Here is a 24,386-nt window from a genome sequence, read left to right on the forward strand (position 1 = left end):
TGGGAAAAAATAAGAAGGAAGAACATCTGTGCCACCCAAAACTCACTAGAAGAACAATTCAGTAGAACTATATAGATGTTGGTCCCAGTTATTCTCTTCCTCACTTTCTAACCACCCACAGTAGCTGATTTCTAAGTAGGTCACTTACTTCCACCTGCTCGCTGTATCATTCGGTCCTTGGCAGTCTGTCTATCTGGGCACAGGCAGGGTGAATCACCCATTGCTTCAACATCAGTGAGGTATCAGATACTGTTTTTCTGTGTTCTGCAGTGCTAGACTTTGTGAGTGATGTGGGAGTGAGGTAAGGGAATGATAAAGTGACAACGATGAGAAGGGGGAAGCATTTCTCCTAACTCCTTGTTAAGATTTTTCTGCTCCACGCCCCACATTCTTAGGTTCTGCGTTGGGATGTGTGCAGCTTCACAGGCTGACCTCCACACGTCTATCTCCAAAAAGGTGATAGGTCCTGGATCGTGTGCTTCATTGAGAGACCCAGCTTTCAAAAGAGAGAGTGAACTATTGTCGCAGGTTCCCTTTGTTGCATTCAATAATTATCTGTGGTGCCTTTTGGCTGCCTTTTTCTTTCAATTTATTGCCAAAGTGGAGTAATGAAAATGGGATGCAGGACAGAGCACATTAAACGTTTTTTTTCCCCTCTAACTCTACCTGTAATTTGTGCAACATCATAAAGAAAAGTAGGACACCGGGAAAAACACACATGTCAGACATGATGTAGATCAAACATGGCTGGTTCATCTGATGAATAAAAGCCAGTACAGGCAAGGGGGAACGGGTGGGTGTCAGCTTAACAAAAATGCCATGAGCACAGTATAGAACATCTCCTGTATTTATCGCTGGAAGTCAGATCAGCATCACTTTGCATATGTGATTGCGAAAAAATGAAAACAAAAACAGGGAGCTGAGAATGAGGCTGGGGTGTCGGGTGATTGCAGCTTGGTTTGTGGTAGGAAATGGGAGCTCGGCCCAATTTGGCACAAGCGTTCATATATTACAAACACATACATGGGTGTAATGCAGAACATGGTTGGTATCTACAGTGTGCAAGCCAAGGTAGCTTGCTCGCTACCATTTTGTCCTTAAAGTCTTTAATATCTTTGTTATAGGCAGAAATTCAAAGAGGATAGTTTTTCCCATTATGAACAATTAAGGCTCTAATTAGAAGGATTTTCATGAACGTAATACATTCATGTCTAAGGTGGTATCAGATTCGAGTTTGTTGTTTTGGTACCATTCCGGTAGCATGACCCCTTCTCTGGCCTTTCTCATAAATGGGCCCTACGATGGGCCTTAAAGTAGCATTGCCTTGTTGAATTTCTGCCTGTTAGGCGGATGATAAAGCTATGGGAATTCAATCAGAAATGAAGATGCCTCCTTTGTTAAGGAGTGTGTGTGTCAACTGTTTCTCCCTTAAGATTCCTCTATGCTTGTAAATGGAGAGATATAACCAGCAATCAAGTTCTTCAAGAAATTTTTCAGACTCCCCGTCTCCTTGGGGCCAAGATATTAGCCATGCAGAGAGATTTCCTTTCCCTCTTCAGATGGAGGAAGATTTCAGACGTTACAGTGACTTCAGGGAGTCTGATGGCCACTTGCAGTGCCCTTGACCTTGACTTCCCTTCTAATGCATTGCAAGGGGAAAATGTGAAGGCAGCAAGGACAGACAGATAGACCTAAGTGACAGGGCTATTCCCCTCTCCCACCCCAGAAAGCAACTGCTACGTGAAATTATGGTACATCCAATGTAACTGAAACTGGATCAGACAGAGATATAGGAGTGGGAGACAGGGAGATCATCCATGAGAAAAAGAGACAAGAGATTCATGGAAAGCATTTGGTCTTTTTCTGTTTCTTTTGGAGAGCGGTGAGGGAGGAAAAGAATTGGAACACAATGAGCAGGATTAGTCTGTTAATCAGCTAAGGTTACATTGGCTCCATAGTTGGCTGAAGGTTTCACCAAAGACGTTTCCCATGCAAAGACTGAGCCCAGGAAATTAGCAGCAGCACTGGGTGAGTTGGGGAACTGAATTACTGAAGCTTTTGTGGCAGTAGGAAATACTAATAAACACTGGAGTTGTGGAGGCTCCATTACTGGAAGTTTTCAGGCAAAGACTGAACAGCCATTTGTCTGGGATAGCATGAAGATTCCTGCCCTGGTCAGGGGTTTGGAAGAGATCTTCACAGTCCCTTCCAACCCTGTGATTCCAGATGGGGAATGAATGCTCTAACCCAGTGTTTCTCAACCTTGGCGACTTTACAGTGTGTGGACTTCAACTCCCAGAATTCCCCAGCCAGCCTTGCTGGCTGGGGAATTCTGGGAATTGCAGTCCACACACTGTAAAGTCGCCAAGGTTGAGAAACACTGCCGTAACCTGAGGTTTGAATGTTAATACTGGAAGAATACGATGAAGTGAAACCTCAAACGACTTTGGAACTGTAATTTGGTTCTTTCAGTTGCTTGCATCAGCACCTCTACCTGTCAGATCTACCAAATCCAATTCATAGCTTTTCGTTAATCACAAGAGCCTCCCTGAAGATGGTGAGCTGAGGAGTGTAGGGAGCGCAATGCAACCAAAAGAGGAGCAGGGCAAGGGTTTCTTCTACTTTTGCAAGGGGCGGTCCCCACTCCATTATGGCCATTCTCCTCGAGTCTCTTCCCTCCATTTAACCTTGGGGTCTTGTGTTATTCCTACTGGGAGAGGGCAAGAGACATTAAATCACAGTCTCAAAAAGCGTAGCCTTCTCTGGAGGGGCTGCAGCAAGACTGTCTGGTGGCGGCAGCAGCTTTGCTTCTGCTTCAGGTGTCATGTATTCCAGGTGGTGGTGGCCCCAGACAGGGGTGGTCAGCAATTGCCAGCGCTGGGGGAGAAACGAATGAGGCAGCGGCATCAATGATCAACTCAAGGCAGCACCTCCATTTGTTCATTTTTATTTATTTACATGAAATTGGTATCTTGCTTGAATTAGTCTGGTTGGGACTGGAAAGAGAGTTCTATCCAATAATCATTTATACAATAAAAATAGGTTTTTTAAAGTATAAAATCCTCTCTCTTGGATTGAAGGCCATTCATTAAAGTCACACAACAACATATTTAAACCATCCAACATCAGTCAACCAGTATTACTCAAAAAATGTCTTATTTATAATTTGTTTTATGCTATTGCCCTGAAAGGTCTTTTGAAGAATGGCCTGGAAATTCCTTAAAGGCACAAATCAACTAATTATTGTCCCTGAAACTCAAAGGACTCTTTTACAACTTTTCAAAAGCCACAACTAAGTGCAATACGAGAACTAGACAAATAGCTAACCGTCAGACAGGATAAACCCAGATTATTCTGAAAGTTCTGGGTTGAATTCCTGACGTACCTCTTGTCAATCTTGGGATCTACCAATAGTGTCTCTTCTTACACCTTGTCCTTACTATAGGCTTTGCACCATTGCAGTGTCATTCTATGGCCTCTAGCCAACTCTAGAAGGTCCTCTCTTCCTCCATTCCAGCAGCTCATCTGGCTAACCACCCTAGAATTTATTTGTGGCTGTACTTAATAGGCTAGCAGGCTTTACACAGGCAAACATCTCAACGGCTAAATGAGATCACAGGACCTGTTCATAGCCACATTGTCAAAAATTTAGACAAGCATTTCCAAGGACCAGCACAGCTCCCCCTCTGGAAAATATCTCCAATGTCACTGACCAACCATATCATGAGAAGGAAATGTAAACTATATTTGAACAAGAAGGAACCAAACCACCACCCTAGGCTCAAAATAGTACGTTCTCATACCATGCAGAACTTCAGTTGTCCCAAACGGACATTTGGCTTAGCAAGCCTAACAAGCAAGATTGCGCACTGGGCTTCAGGTAGAGATGAGGGATTGACACTCACCTGTTGGAAGGTACCCTTGCTTCGCAGAAGTTTGTAAGCAACAGTGCAGGGGATGCAAAGCATGGAGGCAAGGGCCAGCATCCAGCCAATAGCCTCCCCCCACCAGGGGTAGACATAGGTCTTGTTGTAAGTCAGTGGCTGATAGTTTACCACATGGAACAGGAAGATGCCCTGATTAGGAATGGAGAAAAAGAGAGGGAGGGAGGGAGGGAGGGAAAGAGAGAGGAAGGAAGGAAGGAAGGAAGGAAGGAAGGAAGGAAGGAAGGAAGGAAGGAAGGAAGGAAGGAAGGAAGGAAGGAAGGAAGGAAGGAGAGAGAGACCGGAATGAAGATCAAAGTAATTTCCATCTGGCTTCCTCCTAGTTTTGCAGTTTTAATGACTGAGATATCTGTTACCAAACTGAATTCTCCTTCAGCTTTCAACATTTTGTCTCACTCTTAACACTTCATCCCATTCTCCACGTTGAGACAGATTGCTTTTTATAAAGTTGTTTTTTTAATTGCTGCATTTAATCAATTTTCTGTAAAACAGACATCTTTAAAAAGTTGAAAAATGATTCCAGCCAGGGAAAGAGAGAATTTGTGACACCTGAGGTTGCCAGCCAAGTAGCCTTGACCTCATAAATAATAGATATGAAACTGGGGTTTTTTCCGTTTCTAAGAATTGAATCTGAAAATGATAGGGGCTTTGAACTCAATTATTTGTTTTGTTTAAAAGATTTATATCTTACCCTTTAGCAATATGCTGTTAGGTTGTTCCTAATGTATTACCTATGTGTTATACCCATTGTATCTATCTTCAGCAGCAGCACAATGGATACCATAATTATGTTGTATAATTTCTTCTATACATTAGATTGTAATATTATTTTCAGTATTTGGCAATTCATGTTGAATTCTCTTTTTTGAGGTTTAGAATAGGGAGTAGAGAAAGAGAAATCTCCTTTTCTTCCAGGAAAGGAAGGCAATTTCTGTGTTCTTTGAGACAGGGAGCATCACCAAATAGGTTCACAAAGAGAGGAATATTATGCATTTACACCAACACAGTGCTGTCAGTTGTGACACGTCTTCTGAAGTGAGTGGAAGTAGCAGTGTTGGATACATGCATATGGGAAGTGGAGATAAGCTTACTAAGCTTGCCAACCACCAACTATTTTTAGGTTTTACATTATATTTTTTGACTGGTTCCAATCTCAAAATGTCTGGAAACTATGCCACCAATTTTTAGCAACAAAGAAGTGGCTCTGGGGCTCAAACAATAGGTTTGGGGGCTGATTATGACCCTTGGGATTCAGGTTGCCCACCCCACAGTAGATTCTAGAATACGTTCTTAGGTAAAAGGGTGTATTAGACAGGGCTGGAGAACCAGTCACTATAGTGTCTGTGATAAACCTATGCAATAGGAAAATTGAGCTTCTAATATGTAGGAATAAGCTTATGACTGTTTCATGCCATTTTAGCATATATTCATTCAATCAATCATTCATTTTTTTGTCTTTCCCACTTTGGCATGTGTAAAAATCCATTCAAACTTTTCTATATAGAATTGTGTTTAAGTGCCTATTTTTAAATGCATATTCTCTTATGTGCATTTATACTATATGTGCCTGAGCCTATTGGGTTTACTTAATGGACTTCTAAATGTATTTTCTCCCAAGATGTGCATTGCTCAGAGCATCTTGATCCATTCTGTAAACAAGAACTATCCTGCAAAATTCAAGGCGATGCACCACCCAAAGGCAACATATCTTTACAGAATGGATCAAGAAACATATGTTTCAATTAACAATTTACTCTGGGAACTCCAAAGCAGGTCAGTTCCCACCAGAATTCACAAAAATGTAATTGCTACTGGATATGACAGAGAAATCCAGGTTATTCTAAAAAGAGCAGGGAAGGACTATAGCCAAAAATAGGATGGACTGTTTTTTTTTGCTGGTTGGTTTGTTTTAATGCAGAACAAGCTTTTACCGCAGCCTTCCTCAACGTGGTGCCCTCCAAAGGTATAGGACTCAAGGTCTCACTATTGCTAGCCAGCATAGTGGATAATCAGGCATGTCTGAAGGGCATCCGGCTGAGGACAGCTGACAAGGAAAACTTGAGGAACGATCTCCAGCCTCACCAGCTGCATGCAATGGCAGGCTCTCTTCCTAAAAATAGAAATGAACATGCCCCTGTGGTTGAGTCAATGCAAAAGCAGAAGCAGGGGGTCATTTTTTATTGTCTTGGTTTTTAACTAAGCTGCCCAAAGTCACCCTCTGGGGGAAATGGACAGCATATAAATTTAATAATAAACAAACAAACAAACAAATAAATAAATAAATAAATATTGTGCCAATCCCCTTTGCAAATTTGCTCATGTCCTTAACTTTCCGATTCTCCTGCCACCTCAGACTAAGAGGGGTGGATCATCTACTATGTGGGTAGCTCCCTGTTTTTTTGTTTTTGCAGCTTTCAGAGCCCTTAAAAAAGCATGGCTAAAAGGTGGAAGGAAACCACAGGGATCCTTGAAACGAAAAAAAGGCATGTGGACTTTAGGAAAAGCTTCTCAAACCCAAAATCGAATAAATGAATAAATAAATAAACCCACCTTCCCTTCCAGGGTCCCCCCCAAAAGGAAAGGTGGGGGGCCAAATTGCTATCCAAAGGTTGCTGGCTATGATACATAAAAAGATGTCTTATGTTGATTCATACCCAACAGCTTCCTGGTATTAGTACAGAGTCTTTTAAAGAAAGAGATTTAAAGGATTTTTTTTTAAATAGCAAGTGTGGAGAAATTGTCCCTTCCCTGCCCACACAGCTGTATCAAGCTATTAGTACACTTAGAACACAATGTGATGTGCATATCTATGGAAGAGCAAAAAAAAAAAAAAATCCAAGAAGTACATAGATAAGATACTTGAGATTCTATGTGCAAATTGTAGCAAAAGCAACTCTGTCAGATTCAGATGCCCTCAACCCTCCTGGTCTTTAGAAAGGCCCTGAAGACCTGGCTGGTCCTTCGAGTGCTGGGCTAGGATGTTGCATGAGCTGCTAGGACAGGTGAGTCTGTGTTATGTGAATTACTGACCCCAGCACTGCCTGTGTTTATATGGGGTCCTTCTTACGGCTGATGCATTTCTTAAAACATTTTTAACTTGTTAGCCACCTGGTCACTTGGTGAGTGGCAGCCATATAAATCAGATAAATAAGTAAGAGCAACAGGCTTGTGCCAGGGGCTAGCAGTCTAGAAGCAGCACCCCATCGCCTGGGCATGATCAGTTCAAATCTAGTGCAGAAGTATTAAGGGAAGCCACTGTTTCAGAAACCATCAGTGTTCTTCCTTCAACATCCCTCATAATGGTTGGCTAACAGAAGCAACAGCTGCCACGTGTATATGAAAGGAAAGGCAGAAATATGGGAATGATATTTTTTCCATAAGAGGTTTTGAGGTCAGAGATGTGCCTGGAAGCGTGCGATTGCATTTGTTTATCTTCGAACTGTTTTCTTGTTTTAAATAACAATTTATGTGCACGGATGCATAATTTACGTGCACATGAGTTTGGATGGGAGCTCTACCACGGAAGGAAACATTTTACTTTTTCGCATCCCCTCCTCCATATCAGGGGAGTCTGTGTCTCATCTTTGCTGCCAAATGGCATCTGGGGAGGTGACATGAGAGAAGCCGTGGCAGCCCTTACGATATATATAAGCCCTCACGCCAGCAATCTGCTGAATCAGGAGGCAGTCTGAAGGTCCGGAGACAAAAAGCTTCTTTTTTTAACAAACTCAAGGACATCCAGTATCCATAGTTTGTATGATTGCGCAAGTAACCTTTGAATGGGAAGGAAAGGAAAGGGCAAACATTTTCTGTTGAATGCAATGTGCCCTGCAAAATGTCAAGTTGCCACTGGCTAGGATTGAGGTATCGTATAACCTTCATACTTAGTCAAGCTCAGTTTTAAAAACCGGCTGGGGAAAAAACTGTTGTCGGAAAAAACAACAGCCTGGATAAGCCCAACTTTAGGAAGGGCCGTTCTGATTCTGCACCCACCCACCCCCTTGCTGACTTACCACACACACCACTGGAGTGATGAATAACCAGCACCACTTCATGTAGGGCAGAGGCCGGTATCCAATCATCCGGGCGATGTCGTCCATGAAGCGGTCGGCTCCTGCAAAGAGGAGAAATGGAAGTTGAGGGGAAGCTGTTTTTCTCCCACCTGGCCCAGGGTCACTCCCTGGATCTCTCGTAGTGTTGGGGGGGGGCAAAATGGGGCTTGAGAAGAAGGTGATGAATGGCGAGCGAACGCTGACTTTTTATTCGTTCTCAATTCCTCTTTCCACTTACCATAAACCCACGCAATTACCACACACTCCCAAAAAGCTTGCCAGAGCAACGTGATTCCGCTCGCAGAATAGTTGTCAAAGAGTTGAAAGACGTACATCCCACCCTACAGGCACATGACACAGGAGAGGAACCAGTTAAGGTAGGCACTCAGAGCAATATCGTTTATTGCTGTATGAGACTGGCTGTGAGTCCCTTTAGTGTTGGAACCTGATGATGATGATGATGAATTTATAAGGCTGCCAGATTGGAGAGACTCAAGCAGCTTACAGTTAAAAACTCCCCCTGCATGGACTCCATTTTACAAAAAGGTTGGTCTTCCTCCCAGCCTTCGACTCACCTGAGTCACCATGGAGAGATCAATGACACAGCAGACAAGGCAGCAGATGGCGGCTGTAATCTCCCTGCGGGGTGAGGCTGCCGCTGGCTGTGGGAACAGGTCTAGGATGCCAGTGATGAAGCCTTCCACACCCACAAACTGGCAAGAAGCAAGCAAGCGGGGAGGGAAGGGAGAAGGGGTGACTAATGCATTGAGCTGCACACTGTTTAATTCAAACTATGGGGGAGACGCAGGACTGCTGGGCTGAAAACACCTTGGCACGGGGCCTGTGATCTCCTGCAGGGACATTCACCAGCTGGGAGGTAAAAAGTCAAGTTGGGGACCACGACCGCACAGCAGTAGCCCACTTCTTTTTCTGTGTAGTGCCCGAGTGGAGCTTTGATCATGCCTGCCTTGATTTTTGACCCCTCCCCCGGACACCCCTGTCTCCCTGCCAATGTCCTCAGAGCCCTGGCCTGTTTGGGCAGCCTCCCACTGCCCTAGGCTTATAAGCTCTGACCCCCACCTGGCATCTCTAGTTGTGTCAGACACCAACTCCCATAATCTCTCTGCTGGCTCATCTTTGGCCATGATGGAGGGCAATTATGGGAGTTCACATCTAACATATGGCATCCATTTAGAGCCACACTAGGTGATATATTAAATGCATGACTGTTGCACATTCTCACCACGTCCCCCAGAATAAAACAAGATCCAGATCTAAATTCACTCACATCTAATGCAATGTACTTTGGCTGTCGGGAGACAGAATGGCAGTTAGCCAGAAACATTAGGGGTAGAGTGAACAATCTCTTCTTACAGAGAAGAGTAAAGCCCTTTGCTCATGCCCAGCAGTAGCCTAATTAGCCCAGCCGATGTATGACAACAATGTGCATGCAGATGAAGCCTGGTAGGGGAGAGGTTTGACCTCAAGAGGAAATTGGATTTTGTGCGTGAAGACGTGAGGTCATCTTGAAGGAGAGGATCTTAAGGGGAGTTTCAAAGCTGTTAAATGTAATCTTCCTCACTCCTGGTCACTTAGGTTTAACCATCTCAGTGTCCCTATACTTTTATAATTGTGGATAGCAGCAAGAATTTTTCTGATCCTCAAGTAATGAGAAAAACTTTATCCAATTATTTCTGCAGGTACTGATGCTACAAGGACAGGAGCAGGCTAGGGGGTTATTTTTGGAAAACTGGCAACTCTCCATCTCTACTTCCCACCCTTTCCTACCCCCCCACGAATGGCTACCTGGCTGTCCAGACCCAAGACAAGAAGCATGAAGAAAAACAGGGTAGCCCAGAGTGGAGAGAGTGGCATCAATGTTACTGCTTTGGGATAGGCTATGAAAGCCAAGCCAGGACCTGTAAGAGAAAAACAAAACTTAAGAATGGAGACTGCAGAGAATCCTTCCAAGATCTTAGAAAGGTCCCTCATGGAGAAGGACCTCTTCCTTGGCAGCAGACTTTCAAGGTCTCAGCCAGGGATTCACAGTTTTTCTGGGACTGAAATCCATGCTTGACTTTCAGATGGTAGGTGGGGTTAAGACATTTATTTTTAATCTGATTAAAATTTAACTGCACTAATCAAATATCGTTCATAAGACTACTCTCGTATGTTTAACTCGGTTACCTTCGATTACACTAAAAATTACAATTCAGTGCTTCCATTTTGGAGGGACTCTGGGGTCACACCCAAAACTACCCTGGGGCCTGAGACTGTGCAGCTCTTTACTTTTCCCAGCCCTCTGCTTAAAATCCCGTTTTTAAGGCGATCCTGCCGAATCCAGTTGCAAAACAGGCATTCTAATACTTAGCTATTTTCGCTTGGGTGAAACACCTGAAGGAATCTGCCTTTTGGAGGAAAGGGAAAGCCACTGGCAGGAAGGGAATAAGAGGGCATTCTGGCTCTGTTCCTCACCTGACTCTGCCACCTGGGAGATGTCCACCCCCTGCTCTGATGCCATGAAGCCCAATACTGAAAACACTACAAAGCCAGCAAAGAAGCTGGTGGAACTGTTGATCACAGCCAAGAGATAAGCATCCCTGCAGGGAGGAACAGACAAATCAATACAACCAGAAGTGGATACCCCATAGCCTCAAGCCTCCCCCTTACCCAGACCGCAGCAGAAGATTGCCCTGCTTTGGTATCACCAAAGACCCCAAGCTCCAGCTAGCCTGGCAGTTGCCCTTTCCTTTTGACTTGGAAACCCTTTCCTCTAATCCAGTGTTTCTCAACCTTGGCCACTTTAAGATGGGTGGACTTCAACTCCCAGAATTTATGGCTGGCTGGGGAATTCTGGGAGTTGAAGTCCACCCATCTTAAAGTTGTTGAGGTTGGGAAACACGGCTCTAATCTCACATGGCGGCTGTGATTGCTGCATGGGAAAGAAAACACACACTCTGCATGGTCACAGTTGAACACCAATTATGGAAACATCACAGCCTTGCTCATGTTATTCAGATTACAGAATTTGGATGATTGTGTACAGAAAGGGATAACTGAGATTAAATAATAGTTGAGACCAGGTCAGCAAAGAGGCTCACTGACTCTATGCCAGTGTTGTCCAAACTTGGCCACTTTAAGATGAGTGGACTTCAACTCATGGCTGGCTGGGGAATTCTGGCCGTTGAAGTCCACTCATCTTAAAGTGGCCAAGTTTGGACAACACTGCTCTATGCTATACTCTATGCTAAAAAAAAAACAAAAACCAACAGGGTTCTGCCCTGACAGAACTCAAAATCTGCACCAAGAAAAGCTGAACTCTATGAACCATTTAAATCAGTATTTTTCAAACTTGGCAACATGCTGGCTGGGGAATTCTGAGAGTTGTTCCATATGTCTTAAAGTTGCCAAGTTTGAAAAATACTGATTTAAATTATGCTAATCAAGCATAACTGCATACATTCTGGTCTTCTGCATAATTTGTTTAGCCTTTGCCAACCTTGGAGTAGATGCTGAAACTTCTTAATCCACTATAGTATACCACTTACACTCTCCCCCGCTTCCAATATTTCAGTCACACATTTTCAAGCTTGTATTTATAACTTGAAGAGCTAAAAATGTGAGGATAGGGGAGAAATGAGATTCCTTAGGGCGTCAATTGGGTGCACGTTGTGCCAAATTCTGTGCTTATGGAGATGGGCAGAGAGCCCACAGAACTAGAAATCAGTGTGTTGGAAGATGACATGCTGGTTGGGGGACACGTGGGAAACAAGGAGAGGGAGAAATGGGATTAAGTTGCCTTTATGGCACCTTTTAAAGATTCTTTTTTGGGGGGACGACGTTTTCCAGGATTCAGACAATCCCAAAAGATTTCACCACCATGGATGGATCTCAGAATTATCTGTATGTGATGTGGGGTCTCACCTGTAACAGTTGTTGTGGAAGCGGTTGTAACTGCCAAGTGCGGTCAGGGCTCCCAGCCCAATAGCATATGAGAAGAAGATCTGGGTACCAGCATCAATCCATACCTGGGATGAGGGGAACAGCTGTGGTATAAACCCCACCAGTTGGGGGCAGAACTCTGCATGGCCTGGCCAGGTGACTAGAGGGCAGTGGTGGTGGCATGCAAGGGCCTTCTTTCCTGCAGAGACATTGGCTAGACCCTCACGGTTTCCCAACTGCTTCCCCCAGTGATAACTTTCTGCACCCATCAATCTCTCTCATCCACATTCTTACCTGAGCCACAGCAAGCTTGGACCAGTCAGGTTTCAGGTAGTAAATGATCCCATCCAGTGCGCCAGGCAATGTCACTCCATGCAAGAGCAGGAGGATAAGCACCACGTAGGGAAACAAGGCAGTGAAATACACCACCTGCCAGCCAATGACAGGATTAGAAATTACAATACCATATAGCAGGAGGGCCACCCTACCCAGATCCCAGGCTACATTTGACAAGGTGGATCACAAGTTATGAATGCTTGAATCGCAGGATAGAACAGTGTTTCCCAACCTCAGCAACTTTAAGATGTGTGGACTTCAGTTCCCAGAATTCCCCCAGCCAGCATGGGGGAACATCATCTTAACATCTTAAAGTTGCTGAGGTTGAGCAACACTGGGATAGAGAATGAGGATTGTGTTAAGCATGTAAAAATGAAGGGGTGCAGAGACAGTGTATGGCTGCTAGAGGCCTTGTCAGGACCATTTCCTTTTCTGCAGTCACAAACACAACCTATGCCTTTGGTGGCCAGGGAACAGTACCCTTTTCTCCTCTTTCCTACAATAGTTGTAGTTATTTCCAGAGAATGATGTAAACTTGCACAGCAGCCGGCTTTACAATCCAATGGGATATACAAGCTACATTTGCTTGTATATATGGTGAAGAAGTCTTCCCTCCTTCCTTGCCTTTCTTACATAATGACTGCTGCTAACTGAGGTCAGAGGAAAGCAGGGGGAGGTTTACACTCCTAACAAATCTTTCCTCGAAATGGCCAAAAAACAATTGTTAAGTATGAGGTTCATTAGATCAGAAGAAGAAACAGCAAGATATCAGATTTTATCCCAAAGTCTAGAAGCCTAGAGACTTAAGCTTACTCAGTTTCAGAATGAAAAGCAATGCATTTCAGCATTCAGATGTAATGGAATCCTTATGAGAAAATTCATCCTGCACTCAGGGTCATTATGGCCACCCACATAAGCTTTCTCCTGAAACCACACACACATGCACGCACGCACACCAGTTACCTTCCCAGTTGACTTGACCCCCTTCCAGATGCAGAAATAAACAATGACCCAAGTTACAAGCAGGCAAAGGATCAGCTGCCAGCTGATCTCTCCCGGCTCAGCCAGATCCCCTGAAATATGCAGCACTTTGTTCCTGAGGAAATGAAGAAGGAGATTAGAAGAAGGCCCATCCTGAAAGAGAGAGAGAGAGAGAAAAAAACTCTTCTGTGGGAAATTATTTGCTTCTCCTCATGTATGGGTCTGGCTCAGGTGACAAATTTTGTGAAGCAAGCAAGTAATTGATTGTTAATTGAGTATTATAATTTTTAGCATCTTGGAATCCCTTGCTGGATTTTCTGCCTCAGCTACCAAATTCCTTTGGGCTCCTCTCATCCAAATCATTCCACTGACCCTCTTCCCCTCCATTTTACAGCTTCCCTTCTTTCTTGTTCACAAGGCCCTTCCCTCTGCTGGGCTTTCAAGAGGCCTCCTCAACTAATTCTTCTAGAGCAGGGGCCACGAAGCTTTGGCCTTCTGAAGCTGCTGAACTGCAACTCTCAGCAGCCCGTGCCAGCCTGGCCAATGAAGAAAAATCTAGGAGTTGTACGTTGGTAGCGCTGGAGGGGCAGCAGGTTTCCCACCCTTTCTCCAAGGAGATCCACACCAGGTGTGCCTCCTAGACAGTATCACCCACTCACTCCCAGAACTCAATGACAGGAGAGCGCTTGTCAGCCAGGCTGCTGCAGTTTCTGGTGGTGCCGTTGTGGGTGCTGTTGCCGCAGCCGCTCAAACCAAAAAGCTCGGTGCACTGGGGAGTGTTCCACGGGTGGCCACAGGTGGCCCACGGCAGCGTCTCCGTCAGCGAGTGGGCCAGGTAGAAGACACCCCAGACGAGGATCATAATATAGTAAGAGTTACAGAAGAAGACAATGACCATGGAGGCCAGGCCCAAACCTAGAGAGAAACAGCTGATTAGAGCCTGAGGCATACAGGGTCTGTTGATGGAGGGGTAGCATGCCCCACCCTCACACTAAGGCCCTGTCTGTTGTGGCAGTGGAATGAAAGAAAAGCAAAGTAGGGAAGCTTGAAATGGTAGAATGGATGGTATCCCATGAAATGGATGTGGAGAGGGTGTGGAATCGTATTTTGAATGCTCTCTTGTGTTAAATAAAATGAAAGAGAGCCCCTTCCACAAGTACATGATAAGCATAATTGTCTTTAGCTTTTCTCCCCCCAGGTTAGATTTCTTCAATAGGAGGAACTCAAGTATAAGCTAGTAAAACTCTGTTTTCTACAGTTTTAAGGTGCTGCCTGTAGAGACTGTGTCATGTGTCTACCCCCAACCTTTTTCTCCCATGAGAATTTCAAGCAAAATCTAGACGGCAGATAGTCCAGGTTGTGTTTATACCACAACGTCAACAACAACAACTAAATCCAAAAACTCTGAACAAAGAAAAACTGGATTCTGCCCCTAGGAAAAGTGAATTCATTACAGTCATTATACATACAGACAGACATGTTTTTTTTGTTCATTTCCCATTTTTATTCTGTTTCTGCTAGGTTCCAATAGAAGAGAATATATGTTTGTGCTAGGCCTGGGAAAGACTGAAGAACTACAGCATTAAAAACTTCCACATCCCATCTATTGGAATTCCCATTCAGCCCTACAACTGCAAATTCTAGAAACTGATATTGAAAAACCTGGAAACTCAGTTCTGGACCAGATATAATATTCAGTGCATTTGTAAATGACTCACAGCCATTCTGATAATTAAAGGACAGCCCTAAACGCCAAGTGCACATAGTGTGAGTAGGTGACTCATCAGACCCTGAAACAAGGTAGGCAAAATGCATACATTTTGGGGGAAAACATAGAAACTGCGGCCAAATGGGGGTGTGCAAAAATCAACAGCAGAAAAATGACTTGTCCACATTTGGAGCTCTGTGTAAATAAACTTGTGTGATGTACTGTCTGCCTTCCAACTGATCATCTTATCTCAAGGAGGCTGTTCTGTCATCATGGTACCAAACATGGTTTTATCCTGGTGCCAAAGCAAGGCTCCAGGAACACCATCCACACATGCCTGTGTTTCCTGCTTTGAACTAGCGATTGGTAAGGAGGTAACTCCAGCTACTATTCCTTCCCCTCTGCCAGCTGACTGATGGCTGGAAACAAAGCTTCCACTTCCACAAGAGCTTCTGTGGCAAAGTTCCAGACTCTGTACTTCGGGAATTGGTTTCCACATTAATTTGGTGAGGAGACTGGAGAGGTGGCAAAATCCTTGTACCCTGGGCTTCAAATATCTGGAGGAATACTAGATGGCACCAAAACCTCTAACTTTTCGGTACCATCCTGTGATCTTTCTAATATTTCTGGTCCAGATATGTCATTCTAAGGCTGCTGCCAGAGAAGATAAATGGGGACATGTAGTGTGGGAAATGTATGGGGGAGATAGGCTACGTTGTTGAGATGTAGAGCAAGATTGACCTTTTGGGGAGAGTAGGGATGGCCTTTAATGAAGTCCCCAGCTTCCACACCAATGACTTCCCTAATTTTAGCCCCTCCCCCTAATCATAACAGATGACGAAGCTGTCACAGTAGTTTACAGAAACAGACAGATGCCCTTTAGTTCTCTGTAAATTGAACAGAGCTGTTTGGTCACCTTTTCCGAGGTAGCAATATAGCCTAGAACATGTCCAACGTTTTCTTAGACAGAGTTTTACAAAAGACAAATAAAACCCGCGCAGTGCATCAGTACTCCATTACTACATATCTTCAGCTTCACAACAGCTCCTGCTACTTCTGAAACTAGTCGATGGCTCAAAGCTACAGGCGGGTGTCACCAAAGCCATTACCTTTAAACAGGGGAGCAATGTTCCAGGCTGCGATTCCACCTTGCTTCATAAACTGCCCCAGGGCCACCTCCAGGAAGAAGACAGGGATCCCCCCAACAAAGACGATCAGCAGGTAAGGAATCAGAAAGACACCTGCACAGAAAAAGGGAGTCAGTGCTCCGTCCCTGTTCAAGAGGCTGGGAGAGTCATTTTGGTGGTGGCGCTGAAATTGTGGAATGCCCCGCCATTAGAGATCTGCTGATCCCCATCCTTCTTGTGCCAAAGCAGGTTTTAAGGATACACAGGGCAACATCCACTCAGACGTGGTGCACGTGGGATTGTGGCTTGAGTTTTTTGCAGGGCTCTGGATCTTGGAGTTTATTCTAAGCCGCTGTGATTGTCATTGCACTTTATACCATTTTTTAAAAAGAATTCTGTTCTCAGTTGTTATCTTGCTTTATGCTTTTAGTGTCTTTCTCCATTTAGATGAAGTATGGGAATACACTTCCAGGCAGATATTTTCTGGCTGTCAAAGACACAGACATTATCCTCTAATCCAGTGTTTCTCAACCGGGGCAACTTTAAGCTGTATGGACTTCAACTTCCAGAATTCCCCAGCCAGCATGCTGGCTGGGGAATTCTGGAAGTTGAAGTCCATACAGCTTAAAGTTGCCCCAGCTGAGAAACCCTGCTCTAATCTGGAAAAGCCAGGCCCAGATTACCCCTTTCCTGCTGCAGTGCAATTTTGTACATTTCATTGGACAGAGACTTTTGGAAGATGTAGATTTATTTTTTCTTACTGACTGTGAAGCATGGTAGGGTGAGTACAGAACCCTCTTAAACTCATAAACTGCACCTTTGATGCAATGATTTCACTTTTGGAATGTTTAATCGGTATTTACATACATAACATCTTGAGAGCTCTGGGAGACAGTCCTATATCGTTAACCTCTTTCAAGTGGGAGGTTGACAGATACTGAGTTTCCCAAGTCCACCTAGTAAATTCAGGCTGAAATTTAAGTGGCATTTGAAACGGAAACTTCTCAATTCATGTTTTCAGCAGAATTGCTAGAACAAGTTTTCTGTTTCCCTGTTTCTGTATCTGTTATATAGATCAATGTCCAGCTGAGTTTTTTCAGACTGCTCTCTCTGTCTCTGTCTCTCTCAAATCTAAACCTAGGGGAAAAAAAAAAAAGAATGAGCAGAGACCCACGTCTATCCCATCCACAACTATCACAGCAGTGGAATGAAAAGATAATCCAAACACTGAATCAGTTTAAAGCTCCAGGCTCACCGTTCCATTTTTAAACCAAATTTCAGAACCCTTTCTCTGTCAGGGGATTTTGCAAGTATTTTCAAGATGCCTCTAGATGACATCCAAGCATCTTCATATGCTATTTTTTAATATTTTGTTCCAGTTCTTTGGTTGTCAGTCTGTCCCAATTCTACCAGGCACATTGTAGCCAATTAAAAATTATTTCTATGCCTACTTCCCATCTACTGTCAGATTTGTACTCCCTTAGGGCATGCCGCTGTAAGGGAGGTTTTTTAAAACATTTACTGGCATGTTCTAGGGGAGAACTCCTGTATATGTTGGGGCCATGAGCAAATAGGCATAACGGGATTTACGGGCACTTTTCCCTGGTTGCCCCCTCTATGCCCAAGAGCCTCTATGAGAAGCATAAATAAAGAGCCAGTTTGGTCTAGTGGCGAAGGTGCCAGGCTAGAAAGCAGGAGGCTGCGAGTTCTAGTCCCACCTTGGGCACGAAAGCCGGCTGGGTGACTTTGGGCCAGTCCCTCTCTCTCAGCCCAACCCACCTCACAGGGTTGTTGTTGTGGGGAAAATAGGAGGAGGAAGGAATATTAGGTATGTTCACCGCCTTGAGTTATCTATAAAAATAATAAAGGTGGGGGGAAAAATGTAAAACAAAAATGTAATCAAGGCAGGGATGGTGGCTGCCTTGGGGTCCAGAGGCACCAGGGCCCCGAACTGGGCCTTCAAGCTTTATTTTTGCAGTCCAGACTGATATCCTGCTCCTGATGCCACCTGCCGGGGCTACTCCGCCTCCAAGGGATGGCCCCGAGTCGCTGCTGCCACTCCTTCCTGGGTGCATGTCCCAGGCACCAGAACAAGTCCACTCCTTGAATGTAATCATTTGCTCTTGAAATGAGGACTTACGTTGTGTCCCACCTGAGAGATTTGCTTTGGGGCCCAGACAGCTTTTCTTATACCCCTGCAGGTAGGCCATGTGATTCCTTTATTCTGCTGGGTGAGTTCTGCTGCAGCCTCCTCTGTATTTGCCTATTGCTATTTTTAAAGGAAGTTTTGCCCACTTCCAGCATGGCACTTTTCCTTACACACACTGCAGAAGCCTAAACTCAGGGCACAGAGGTGGAGATAAAGTAATGCCTTTGATATGTTCCACCACAGCTTTGTCCTGGGGTGATTTTGTATTTTTCCTCCATGTGCTAAATACCTTTAAAGGAGAGGCATCTGAGAGCTGTTCTGCTCTGCACCGTGGGCAGATTTTGCTTGCAAAACCCTGCAGATCCTAGTTAGAAGGTTCAGGTCATCAATGGATCCGATTTTCTGGGACTGAGGAAAGTGCCTGTAGGAACAGTACCTTCTCTCTCTCTCTTTCTCTCTGAGAACGTGAATTGTCATGTTCATCTTCGGCTCTATATGCAGGTTGTGCTTTCCTGAATGGTGACAGGAGATGTGGAAGGATGGAAGGCAGCTATCGCAGGAAGAGACACGAAAGGGAGTGGAATGTGGTTGCTCTTAATTCAGAATCTAGAATGTAACTGTGAAGATTGAGAATTGAATCTTTGGAAGGAGGTGGAACTACCTCTAAGCATACAGAACAGTGTTTCTCAACCTTGGGAACTTTAAGATGTGTGGACTTCAACTCCCAGAATTCCCCAGCTAGCCATGCTATTGGATAAACAGAACCAGTTCATGTCTACCTGGAATGAGATCCAGGACTGTCCAGAATCTAGAGATGCTAAGTCCCAAATGGACATGTATCTTCTTCAAAGAGTTACAGATAGTTAGTGTTTGCATCATCAGCATTGTCCCAGTACTGCTTATTTCCGATTAACAGCTTCTGTAAAGCCTCTTGTTGGACCAGAGTTAAGAATGGGACATTCTTTCTCTCTTAAAAATGATTGTCTGTTTCCATCTGACTCATTTTAGGACCAACAGAGAGTCTTACAACAGGGATGGTTGTAAGGTTTTGCAGCGGCAGGGCAAACCTCATGGTATAATGAGACAGAGAGATGATTCCAAGTAAGCAAATGGTATTTTATTAGGCTAATTATTTATCTACGGACAGAAAGGTGGCCTGTAGCATTTTTCTGTATAAGAGGTTATGCTGCCACAGTGCCCTTTCCATGAACTTTTGTCAAGCTTAAGTGTGCAATAAAAATGTTCTCACTTGAAAAGATGCTACCAAGTAGCACCCCGCATTTTTATGTTGTTCACTGGGGTAAGTTTTGCCACTTGGAAAAAAACGAGTCTGAGTTTGATCCAGCCTGGCGAAAAGGCAGCAGAATTCACCCACAACGTATCAGGGCAGGGAATAAGACAATGGATTGAGGCTAAAGGCAAAGATGGCTTGGAGTCCAAGGGAGCTACCTGGACATGCACAGCAACTACATCTCACCTGACCCACCGCTACCCATTCCAGTTCCCATGGCAACCCCCTCACCTCCTCCATTTTTGTAGCAGAGGTACGGAAAGCGCCAGACGTTGCCCAGCCCTACAGCAAAGCCAACACACGACATGATGAAATCCATCTGCCGCGTCCAGGTCTCTCGCTCAGGAAAGGGCAGCTTTGCGGGCCCGATGGGTACCACAAGAGGGACAGTGATGGCTCTCTCATCAAGGGTGGACTCCCCTGGGCCACTGACTGGCTCCGCACTTTCTGCCTCAGCTACCTCTGAGCACTCAGTGCCCTCTGTGGAGACAAGGACAAGGTGTTAGGCCAGAGTGAGTCAGAGAGAAGGCCCAGCCAGTTGCTGAACCAACCGTTTCTAGTCGCAGATGTCTGGAGAGCTGAAGGGGCAATGATCACGGGCAGGTGTTTGCCCCGTCTGATCAACAGTTTGGTCTACCATCCACTTCCACATGTACGTCTGCTATCAACAGGGCTAAAAATGCAACAGAAAGTTGTACTGGTGAAGAGTAATCTAAAGCATGGAGAATCGCAGGCCACAAATTACCTTTTTTTTTTAAATTTACCAACGTGCAACAGCTTTCAACCATGCAAGGAACATGTTACTTTGGGTTGGTTCAATTTATAAGCCACCTCAATTGCCCACACAACTCTAGGTTACATAAGACATATTACAACCACAAAACAAGTAGAAAGCTGTAATAAAATAAACACACAACAACTCTATTAGTGTGCCAGGGAAGGAAACACGAAGGACCAAGGATTAAAATCCCAAGATGAGAGTGGGGTCACAAATTTTCCTGTCCCAGGGCTGTTGAAAGAGCCATGTTTTAAGAACTTTCTTAAACAACACTGCAGACTCAGAAGGAATATTATCCCACATGGCTGCAGAAGAGGCACAGAAATTCTTTTTTTTCTTTTTAATGTCACGTGCAGCATCACTTAATATGAATAAAGTACTCTTTAACATGCACAGAAGAACTAGCTCATGACATTTTGCTGCTTCAAATAAGTGGCTTACCTCTTGATTTAAGAACATTTCTTCAAGTCATGCAAGAGTGGGATTTGTACCTAGCAACCTCTATAATTGGTTGGGTTACTGAGGCATATCAGGGCTGCATTCCAGAAAGTGGATTGGGTAAAGCAAAAAACAACAACACTAAAGTTGATTTCATGTAACTCAATTAATTACATACAGTGAACAGAATTACTCTTGTACATTTCTGCCATATTAAAAGTAACAATTTAACCGCAATTCTTGAAGGGCTGTAGGGGGGTCACAGTCTAGGCTTTGGAAGAGCACCTGTTGTATGTCACTGCTTGATAATGTTGCAGAAGATTCAAGGCCCCACTTCTAACAGGGCTTTGTGGGAATTTACAGATAAGCTGCAAGATCTTCTCTCACGAGAACCTTGCAAAGGATTCTGGGTGAGCAAATCCAGTCTCCCCAGCCCAACCAACGTTCTTCAGGTTGCCTATGTGCTGATTATGAAAATGAACTATGAAGTATGTTTCTTGTTAAATCAGTGTTCAATAGCGTTTTGTCTAGGAAAAAAATCAGCAGAACACAGCCTACTCTTACTAGATTTTGCAGTGCTGTGAAAGCCACGTAATTTGGCAACATGGCAAAAGTTGAAGGGCTGGGCCTCCAGGTTCAATTCTACTACCCATCTCTTCTTTCAATGTAGTTACAGGTGTCGGATCCTAATTTTTGTTAGCAGTCTGCATGAAGCTGTCATTTGTTTTTGCCCTTCTCTGTCAGGGAAAACACTAACAGATAAACGGCCTGCGGTTCAGTGAGTAAAGTTGGGTGTGTGCGTGCATGAAAACATGCTTTGCACATATCAATCTTATGAGCACCATGTCCATCCTTTAGCATTCACCTAGATAACAATCAATGCCTTAGTCCCTTCCCAGGAATTTCCTTGGCACCACAGCCATTTGAGGCCCATCCCTGCTTTCCTGTTCCTTTAAGGGCCATACCTTGCAGAAATACCTTGACAATGTAACCATTGAAATAATTTTGCAGTCACCTTTTACATAATATGCAATCTTTAGAGCACAGACACCAAATTTCACCCTTTCTGCTTAGGGAGTCGTAGTTTTGATGTCACAATGCAGGGTGGTGAGTCACCCATTAGGCAGCAATGCTGAACATCCACACACACACACACACACCGAACACTAATCACATGAACTCACACAGCAGTTACTATGCTCACAATGTACTTGCACACACATCCGCAGAAGACTGCACCTTGGGCTGTTTTACACAATTCCCCATGATCGTCTACTCTCCCTCTGGGACCTGGAGTGAGGTTGGAGGTCAGCTGTTGCCCGCTCAAGATTTCTGTTTCATAACACAAAGACAAACTGAATCCACCCCCCGCCTTTCCTCATCCAGGAAAGAGAGGGACAGCCAGACACAAAGCTATTAACCAAATACTGGGTCCTTTGTCGTAGTGGCCAAGAGTAGATCCTGCATGGTGCTGCCTCTGACCATAACGAGCTGCTTCCCACTCCCATTTCCCTTCTTTCCCATTCTCCAGGCCCTTCCATTAGATGTGGTGGCCCCAGAAGAGCCTGACTAGGAATCACCTTTGCGCCGATGAGCATCACCAGGAAAAGGGATCTGCTTTGGACCAAAACAAAGACATCAAGAGTTGTGGGCAGAGCAAGACTACGCTCCAGACACAAAGCCCTTTTTCCTTGTCTGGCTCCCCTCCCCCCACAGCTCACATGCAGCCTGGGCCCAGCATGTGACCGAGCTAATCCCCATTTTGTGGGGCTGAATCGTCTGGATGCTCTTTGGCTGGCTCTGTAGATGGCCATTCTCTTGGGCCATGCTATGGAGAAAGAAGCACATGCTTTCTTCAGAAAAGAATTGGGGAGGAGATGAAGGAAGCTTCTGCCAAGGTAGTCGGAGAGTGATGGTAGCATGTTTCATACAAGCACGTTCCCACCCCCTCTTCTCCTCCTGCTGAGTTGTTGCCTTATAAGGAGCTAAATGCCCAGAACCTCCAAGGCCTCCTTTCCTTAGCTCCACAGGATTTGGAAGGACCAGCCTGTACTAGCAGGGCACTGCCCGCTGTGCCAGGCATTGGAGCACTCTGTGCCCATGAGGTATCAAAGCTCAACTACACTGGTACCACACACACAGAGTCCATCCCATTGGCTCCAGATGAATCAGCCTGGAATAATTACCACGACCCTCCCTTCCAAATCCAATCATCTGCCTGTAAGATTAGCCAGGCCACCATTAGCATCCCAGCTTAGAAAGATAATAGGGAAACCATGGGGTGAGTACATCAGAAGGCATTGGAAATACACAGGGATCCCTATCCCCCTGCACAAAAGAGCGAGCCAAACAAAAATATCAGGGAAGGATAGGCTGACAGCGTGAAGCGAAGAACACCAGCAAGGTGTGTACTTCGGACAGAGAAAAAGAAGAAAGTGGACCGCTCAGCAGGGGATAGCTCAGCTGTCTAACCATTCATTCAAAGAAACCGGAGAGGAAGCAACGGCGTGGCAGCCTTTGGAAGGAGCGGTAGCTATTGTACTAACTTTCCTCCCAAGCTAACGTATAGCATTGTGCTCCTTACCTGAATTCGCTTGGGCAGATACCCATGGAAGCGCAGGAGGATCACTGCACGTATTTCAGGCGATCCGGCAGCAAGACCTTTCTTCTCACACAATAGGCAAGCATGGTGGCCTCCCCAAAGCCTCCAAAGGAAGAACCAGGTGGACAGACGGAATCCCCCTCGTCGCCCTCACTGAATTCATCACAGCGCTTACTTCTTTTGCGGGAGACGCCAAGGCAACGGTACGCAAGTTCCTTACCTGAACATGTTTCGGTGGACACTGGAGCCATGACACTAGGCTGGTGGCAGGGCTCTGCGATGGAAGACTGAGATGGGTGCTGGGTCGGGAAGCTGGCTCCGGGTCTGGGTGGGAATCAGGGTGTAGTCTCAGAAGCAATCCACAAAGCACTTGAAGGTGAGGCGGAAGAACCTCATTGATGGGGATTTACACCAGGGAAATGGGCAGTGGGTGAGAGTTTGGGCAGGGCCTTGGACTCAAAAGCGGGCAGCGCAGACCAGGCTGAGCATGTGCTCCATCCCTCAGCGCTGGCTCTGAGTTCTGCTGCTCTGAAGAGAATGGAGAGTGAAAGGCAATTGCATCTGCTCCTACTCCCCTCCCAGCTTGCATCTTATTGGCCAGTGCTCCTGGTAGCAAGTGTGTCTGCTGCATTCTGGGAAATGGAGTCCACTTTGCTACTGGGTACCACAGAGAGGATGGAGCTAGACAGGTGGATACGGGCTTGGTAGTCAGTAAGACCCAGGCTTTGATGCCCTAAATATAGGAGCAAAATAAGAAGGTGTTGAATGGTAGGGACTGGGAATTCTTCATTTCTAAGAAGCTAGGCAGAACAAGAAAACAGGAAGAAAGACAGGGAAAAGGAAAGAAAAATAATAGCTTCTGAGTGGGACAACTGGGTGAATCATCTTCCAACACTTTCCTGGGACAGCCCATCCTATAATATTAGAATACCTTCAGTAGATGCCACCTTAGCTTTGTTTTTAAGTTTGCATCTGCTGAGAAATTTTAACCATCATCCTAGATGACAGAAGACAGGAAAAAGAAACTGATAGTTGTTT

The 24,386-nt window shown here is 44.9% G+C and overlaps 1 protein-coding gene across 2 annotated transcripts; it reads right to left on the reverse strand.

The window, feature by feature from the left end:
• Window positions 1-585: 585 nt before the first annotated feature.
• On the reverse strand, window positions 586-23,876 carry LOC103064876 (sodium- and chloride-dependent creatine transporter 1-like). 2 transcript variants are annotated; one of them, XM_007438552.3, is made up of 14 exons: window positions 23,569-23,876; window positions 19,762-20,010; window positions 16,073-16,204; window positions 13,915-14,170; window positions 13,238-13,370; window positions 12,233-12,367; window positions 11,921-12,024; window positions 10,472-10,596; window positions 9,803-9,915; window positions 8,572-8,709; window positions 8,235-8,337; window positions 7,958-8,058; window positions 3,906-4,076; window positions 586-2,877 (listed from the first exon to the last, which is right to left on the reverse strand). In XM_007438552.3, exons 1-14 carry the CDS (start codon window positions 23,597-23,599, stop codon window positions 2,731-2,733), a joined length of 1,938 nt encoding a protein of 645 aa, XP_007438614.1. In that variant the 5' UTR covers window positions 23,600-23,876; the 3' UTR covers window positions 586-2,730. The 2 variants fall into 2 exon arrangements, with proteins under 2 accessions (XP_007438614.1, XP_087990605.1); XM_088134479.1 differs by lacking the exons at window positions 586-2,877; window positions 3,906-4,076 and adding an exon at window positions 5,781-6,054.
• Window positions 23,877-24,386: the final 510 nt, after the last annotated feature.

Source organism: Python bivittatus, unplaced genomic scaffold (genome assembly GCF_059951505.1).
Source record: "Python bivittatus isolate LINGU-HERP-01145 unplaced genomic scaffold, Pbiv_v1 ctg000080_np1212, whole genome shotgun sequence".
NCBI classification, from domain to species: Eukaryota; Metazoa; Chordata; class Lepidosauria; order Squamata; family Pythonidae; genus Python; species Python bivittatus.

What these genes read in the sequence shown, in the direction of transcription:
- LOC103064876 (XM_007438552.3), bottom strand. Translation starts at nt 23,599, where the DNA reads ATGGCTCCAGTGTCCACCGAAACATGTTCAG. An exon ending in CATTGCTCCCCTGTTTAAAG is followed by an intron (nt 14,171 to 16,072) that starts GTAATGGCTTTG and finishes GTTTCTCTCTAG; the next exon opens with GTTTGGGCCTGGCCTCCATG. An exon ending in GCAAGGGTACCTTCCAACAG is followed by an intron (nt 2,878 to 3,905) that starts GTGAGTGTCAAT and finishes TTTCTCCCCCAG; the next exon opens with CGCTGGCAATTGCTGACCAC.